We start from the raw sequence: 7267 nt of genomic DNA, 5'->3' as shown, positions 1-7267 counted from the left end.
GCCCCGCTGGGGTCCGCTGCGGCCCGGATGGCAGCGGATTGGGGCTAGGAGCGCAGGAGCTCCTAACGCATGTCTGCTCCCGCCGCCATCTTGAATAAATATATTCAGGAGGAATGGATTTAGTGTTCATGACCCACCTGTGCGGATCTCTGTAGGAGTGTCCTCCTCTATAAATGTCCCCGTTATTCCATCCTCCTCCATAGACTGCTGATCATCCCTCACATACGCCTCTTCTTCTTCTGCTTTCACCTCAAATTCTATATCGATTGGATCTCCACTCTAAATCAAGGAAATGAGAGAAAATATCATCTGTAAGATATAAGGTCACAGAAAATACCCACACATTGTCTCCATGAATTCATGTTCTAGATGCTCCATCCCACCAACCTTGTAATAGTGAGGGATGGTGTGACCTTCCTGTGTGGAATCCCGGGAATACAGAGGACGGGGACATCTCTCTGGTGGGTTCCTGGTATTAGGTGGCTCCATCATATCCTTGTGTCCTTCTGAAAACTCCTCCATCACTCCATACTCCTCATCCTCCTCTTTATACTCTTCTTTAACATCAATATTATCATCCCCGAGGATTCCACTCTGAAAGATATAATAAAACATTCATTGTAACAAACATGCTGTGTATAAATCACAACTACCAATAATTGTCATCATCTACCTGATGATGGTGAGGGATGGTGTGACCTTCCTGTGTGGAATCCCGGGAATACAGAGGACGGGGACATCTCTCTGGTGGGTTCCTGTAGCTGGATGACTCCACCATGGTGTCCTGGTACAGATCTTTGTGTTCTTTTAGAAGCTCTGACTCCTCCATCCCCCCATCCTCATCCTCCTCCTCTTTTATCTCTTCTTTAACCTCAACTTTAGGATCTCTCAGGTTTCCACTCTGAATATATAATAAAAATGCCATCAATGGTAACAATGCAGATAATGTACAGATCCTAATGATACTATCAGTGATTGTTCCTCATCTATCTGATGATGGTGAGGGATGGTGTGACCTTCCTGTGTGGAATCCCGGGAATACAGAGGACGGGGACATCTCTCTGGTGGGTTCCCATGACTGGATCCATCTGTAGGAAACACACACACTGACTGAATCCATTGTTTCTATGTGTTTATCAGATGATGGGGGATCTAGGTGGATCCTCCGTACTGCTCTCTCCTTTACAATAAAGTCTCCTCTTACCCGGTGATGTGAGGGGCGGCTGATTGTCCATCATGACGTCCTTGTAGAGATCCTTGTGTCCTTCTAAATACTCCCACTCCTCCATGGAGAAATAGACAGTGACACCCTGACACCTTATAGGAACCTGACACACACAATGATACAGTCACCATCCAGACACATCCCTTGTCTGTTACTGGAGAATGTCCCAGAATTCCCGGCACCGCTCACCTCTCCTGTCAGCAGCTCAGTGATCTCTCTGGTGACTTCTAGAATCTTCTTCTTCTTTCTCTCTTCTATCAGGGAGGGAGGTGGAGGCAATGTGATGTCATATGATCTCCAGACTTCACAGGAGGAAAACTCTACATCTGAACACAAATAGTCACATCAAATGATATTCCCAGAATCCTCCTCACCTCTCCATTCAGGTCTCCATTTTATTAAAGCCCCACTTCAGGCTGAGGTATAATTTCCCCCCACAGGACCCCCACACTACGCAGGGTATAGGCTTGTTGCAGCATTCTGATGTCATTACATACAACGCAGGACCAACAGTCCCACTTTACATGTGAGGATACCAAGGGGCCCCACATCCTAAGAGGAACAGGGAAAAAGACAAGATGGAGGGACATTGGGAGGAGGAGCTGTGAGGTCAGTGTGATGTCATAGGATTCTCTGACTCTGGATGGAGGGACATTGGGAGGAGGAGCTGTGAGGTCAGTGTGATGTCATAGGATTCTCTGACTCTGGATGGAAGGACATTGGGAGGAGGGGCTGTGAGGTCAGTGTGATGTCATAGGATTCTCTGACTCTGGATGGAGGGACATTGGGAGGAGGAGCTGTGAGGTCAGTCTGATGTCATAGGGTTCTCTGACTCTGGATGGGGGGACATTGGGAGGAGGGGCTGTGAGGTCATTGTGATGTCATAGGATTCTCTGACTCTGGATGGAGGGACATTGGGAGGAGGAGCTGTGAGGTCGGTGTGATGTCATAGGATTCTCTGACTCTGGATGAAGGGACATTGGGGGGAGGAGCTGTGAGGTCAGTGTGATGTCATAGGACATATAGACTCCGGATGGAGGGACATTTGGATGGGGAGATTTGAGGGGTCCTCTATATGAGACTCCCATGCAAACCAAATCATAGTTCCTGGGTGCGTCCTACCTCTCCTAAACTGAAGAGTGAACTTTGACCTTTACCATCCAGAAATCTGTCCGGAATCTGTGGCAGTAAGCGGTCATGTGATCAGGTGACGTGCGGAGGAACGGAGTGTAAATAGCAGACAATTGTCTCCAGAGCCCCTAATGGTGGGGATGGATTTGGCGGCGTGCTGGTGCCAAGTTTCCTCCCCCCAGGGTCACTGCAGGTGTGGAGAAAAGCTGTGTAAGAGGATATGGAGGAGAGATGAGGAGGAGGTCCAGGAATCAGGAGAAAGGTCAGGGCAAGCAACAGACGAGCGCATCCAAGAGACCAAGCCGGGGTCACTACACAGAAAATCAATCCAAGGAAACAACAGGCAGGACGAGGAATAGCAAGAAGGAGCTGAGAGACAAATGAGAATATTGCTCAGCCAATGGGAGATGATCTCAGCATGACTTCCATCATGAAGAAGATGAGGGGGAGGGGAGGAAGTCACTGAAGGTGACCATAGATCCATGGAAATTCAGCTGGTTCAGCAGGGATCGCTCACATTTCCATCCATGTGTGGCCACTGCCGGATAAAAGCCACTCCCCCAGCGGCTGCAGCCAATAGCTTCAGTGCTGATCTGTGTATTCTGAGAGCGGAGGAGTCCCCCCATTGTCATAATACAAGAGTGCAGCGGGGAGGATTCCCCCATCCACCTCCAATGTGTGGATGGGGGAATCACTTCAGTTTTTATGGTCATCCCGCTGGCTGAACGATAAAACTGAACCATGTAGGCCAGCTTTGGGGGCAAATATATTATCATCAACTCCTCCCCCTGAAGGGGTTCATCTACGTATTACCTCCTCTGCCGCCAGATCCAGGAATGTCTCCTCTTTGCTTCCTCCTGATTTACCTCTCCCCTAAAATGTCCTGTCTGTATCTGACATCACTTCCTGTCTTTACCTGACATCACTTCCTGTCTGACATCACTTGTTTGTCTTCCATAGAGACTTCCTGTCTGTACCTGACATCACTTCCTGTCTTCCATAGAGACCTCCTGTCTGGGTAGAAGTGAGATCCCCACCTTGTGGAGCTCAGAGGAACTGCAGCCCCGAGAAGCGTCTGGTAGTGTGACCCCGGCCTTGTGCTGGGTGTGTATGGACTGTAGATCCTTATAGAGGGGTCACCTCCAATCCCACCAAGGGGGACAGAAATATATGACTGCTCGGGGGAGGGGTTTTGGCCCCTTTGATTTTGCAGTAACATTGATTGTAGATTTAGTCCTGTAGAACATCTGGTATATGGATACAAAGCCCCCCAGCTGGGAGTAAAGGGTGGAAATGGCTGGTGACCCCCAGATTTGGGCAATGATGTCATCACTATAAATGGATAAAACCCGCGCTATGTGTAACAACTCCAAACCTACAAAAACCTTCTAGCGGACTGCTGCTGTAACAAAGGGAAGGATTCCCTGTCATCTAGAAGAGCATTATGTGTCACAGCGCTGTCCTATTGTGTGTGCACAGAAATCATCACAAATACACTACAAATATGTGGAGACATTCAGAGATAAAGAGCTCGGGGCTCCAAATCCTATTCTCTGCACATCCACTGCTTCCACTTTACACCCACTTCATTGGTCTTATGGGGTTTATCAATAAATGAAGGAAACTGAACCGTGTGCAAATCCATCCACAACATAAAGTGCTTTGTGCTCAAGATGCTGCTCCCTGCAGATCCACTGCTTCCACTTTACACCCACTTCATTCATCTCATCAGATTTGCTGCTATAGGAAATCATTTAAAATGATGGTAAAAACAATTCTGCAGCTAATTGGCCACTAGGATTACTTTTACATGAAAGCCGCCCACCAGCTAAGAAACCAGCACTAGAATGATGCCTGTAGCTGCAAGCATCCTCCCGGTATAACCACTCCAAGTCCAGCGACGTTCCAGTACATTGCTGGTCCATGTTGGACATATATGTACCAGCAGAGAACACGGACATACGATGAATCGGGTCTGCGGACCAATATGACTGCAATTCATTCTTTTCTGTAATGTCCATGTTGAGGGTTCGGCCCAATAAGTTTTACATTCATAACCCGTGATAGAGTTCCATGTGAATTGTGTGACAAGAGCTGAATTTGGGTGTCGCCATGTATTGTGGTGTATAAATTGCCTTGGCCCACAATTGGTACAAATCTTCTGTGAAGAACAGTGGAGGGGCTGAACACTAGTGCTGGCAGTGACCGGGCCGATCCGGCTAACACTGAGTATTGGGGACACTATACAAGGCCGGCACTTCTACACATGTATTGGTTTCACTGTATATAATTCTATGATGATCACTCATTAGTATATGTTTGTATATTCAGTATTTCTATTCACTTATTATTTATATATTAGGTAGCGCTGCATCAATTTATTATGTTTTTGGTTGTTTCCCTGTCATAAGGTATATGATAGATGGCAGCAGCTTCCTCTTATTAGGAGTTTTTTATGTCATCAGTATTGAGTTAGGAGTGCAGGAGGTTCACACCATTAAATTCTAGGAGCAGACCTCCTCCGTACTCCATACTGATGACCTAGAAGGGGCTATAAATGTGTCCCCTATAGATAATACCAGGACTAAAGGTTGTCACCATTTCAGCACACACAACTTAAGGTTTGACATGTTGGATATCTATTTACTCGCTGCAACCTCGGCTTTTATATTTTTACACATAAATGGGTCATTTATTGCTTTTTTGTGCCATGAAATTAACTTAAGTGTATTTTTTACTGAAATTTGGCATTTCCTAGACTTTGTGATAATATTTTCTGACATAAAACATTAGAACTGCCGCTATTTTATTCTCTAAAGTCTCTACTTTCAGAAAATCAATATTTTGGGGGTTTCGTGTCATCTTTAGGGCTAAAATGATTTTTTAAATGTTTGCAAAAAGGGCTCTGGAAGTGAAAGGGAGGAAGGATAAGCCGGATACTCCCCTTTCCTGAGGAGCAGCCAATCGGTTCTCATTACACTGCAAGGTCTCTCCCCTCCCTGCTAGTCCCCGGGTGCGGTGCTGGAGACAGGCGGGGGAGGGGAGGAGGAGATAAACAGAACAATGTTACACATATTAAATGTTTTAGTCGCTATAAAGTCCCTTTCATTTTTGAAACCCCCCGGACATTCCTTAAAGAGCCTCAGATTTATATACATTTTCTGTTAAAAAGGAATGTTTCCTTCCTCCTGAGCAGCAATGTAAGGGGCTCTATGCTCCATACTCCTGACCCCGGCACTCCATCATTGTGTTGGCTGCATAGTGTAATGATTGCCCATTGGCTGCCTGTGTAGTGTCATCATTGCCCTTTGTAGGCCATGTATGGTCAGGATGGTCCTTGTCTTGTCTATTTATTGTCAGTGCTGTTTGTTTAGAGGACCATATTACTAGAATTTATCTCCACAATGAGGAGAATGTTCCGGCCCCGGAAGTGGGGGAATGTTCTGCCCCTGAAGGGGGTAATCTGGGTTCCCACACTATATATGTGTGTATCATCATCTGCTGGAGATAAAAGACGTCACAGCGACTATGGAGGAAGAGGACGGACATGACTATGGAGGAAGAGGACGGACATGACTATGGAGGAAGAGGATGGACGTGACTATGAAGGAAGAGGACGGACATGATGATGGAGGAAGAGGATGAACATGACTATGGAGGAAGAGGACGAACATGACGGGGGTTACTGGGTGTAAATAGGAAATAACATCTTATTACCTCCTCTGCTGCCAAGTGCAGCAAAATATCTCTGATCTGCTTCCTCCCAACTCACCTCTCGGAATGGCCTGTCTGTACCTGACATCACTTCCTGTCTGTACCTGACATCACTTCCTGTCTGTATCCCATAAAGAAGTCCTGTCTGGGGAGAAATGAGATCCCCATCTTGTGGATTTCAGAGAAACAGCAGCCCCAAGAAACTTCCCCTAAAGACCATTCCAGCATTGTATCTACCTTACAGGGATACCAGAGAAGATCAAAAAGAACTAAAAAACAGTAAGAAACAATAAACCTAACTCTTATGCAACCAACTGTTTAAAAAAGATATTTTACTACAGATAGAAAAGTCTTAAAGACACAGAACACAAGATAAAAACAAAATACATAATAAAACAGAGACCTCCAAAACAGATCTTTTTGGGTAAAAAAAATGCAAAAATAAATCCAAAGGCATAAAAATATCTATCAATCCACTCATAATGAAGATGTTAGACATAAATGACAAGGATGTAATGGTCACAGAGGAATGGTGGTGGAGATCTCTCACAGTAAGAACACTTCCTTGAATGGTTCTATAAATAAAGAATGAATCCTGGAGGGAATAAAGCTGTAAAGCAATAAATAATATATAAACTGGGCCATCCACTTCATCCATAAAGACATTGTGATTGAAGATCTTCTAGATCACATAGAAGGAGGACTCATCCATGATTTCATACATTTGTTTGGAAGGATAGAACAATCCTCAGAAGGGAACATGTAGGATGACAGGAAAGGCTCCTGACTGGTGAGATCCTCCAAACATAATGATGACATCCATGAACTGGAGCGAGCTCGTTGGGGTGATAAAGCCAATCTGGAAACACTGTGTAGACGTTCTCCAAGAACTCAGCACACTCCAGGTGTGGAGAAAGTCTCCAGGTGGGTTTAGCCTGTCATTTATCATAGGTAGGAATGTCCACACATGGACTTCCACAGGGGCCCCCAGACTACATATAGAACCTGTACAGTGTCCCCTGTAATGAACTGCTTCCCCCCAGGCCTATAGTAGAATGACAGCTGAGCGGGATCTCTCCCATCCTGGGTGGACATCATATGAAGTCCTCCAAGTCTAGCGACTCTGCTGTATCTTGATATGTCACCTGCTGTGTCCACTAGATGACAGATCATTGTACCAGGCCAGCCCAGTACCAT

At 45.7% G+C, this 7267-nt stretch overlaps 1 protein-coding gene across 1 annotated transcript; it reads right to left on the bottom strand.

The window, feature by feature from the left end:
• Positions 1 to 324: 324 nt before the first annotated feature.
• On the bottom strand, positions 325 to 6158 carry LOC149445497 (uncharacterized). Its single transcript, XM_089653787.1, has 5 exons — positions 6129 to 6158; positions 1205 to 1328; positions 995 to 1088; positions 674 to 905; positions 325 to 594 (listed from the first exon to the last, which is right to left on the bottom strand). Exons 1-5 carry the CDS (start codon positions 6156 to 6158, stop codon positions 325 to 327), a joined length of 750 nt encoding a protein of 249 aa, XP_089509913.1.
• Between the last annotated feature and the right edge of the window lie 1109 nt (positions 6159 to 7267).

Source organism: Staurois parvus, unplaced genomic scaffold (genome assembly GCF_062004578.1).
Source record: "Staurois parvus isolate SC_StPar_1 unplaced genomic scaffold, SC_StPar_1.0 ptg000720l, whole genome shotgun sequence".
NCBI lineage: Eukaryota > Metazoa > Chordata > Amphibia > Anura > Ranidae > Staurois > Staurois parvus.
This window is presented reverse-complemented; position numbering and strand designations above follow the sequence as displayed.

Bases quoted from the DNA above. Each gene is read 5' to 3' on its own strand.
- LOC149445497 (XM_089653787.1), bottom strand. From the start codon at position 6,158: ATGTCAGGTACAGACAGGCCATTCCGAGAG. The intron at 1,089-1,204 runs GTAAGAGGAGAC...TGTTTCCTACAG, and splicing joins GCCGCCCCTCACATCACCGG to ATGGATCCAGTCATGGGAAC. The intron at 595-673 runs GTAGATGATGAC...TATATCTTTCAG, and splicing joins CCATCCCTCACCATCATCAG to AGTGGAATCCTCGGGGATGA.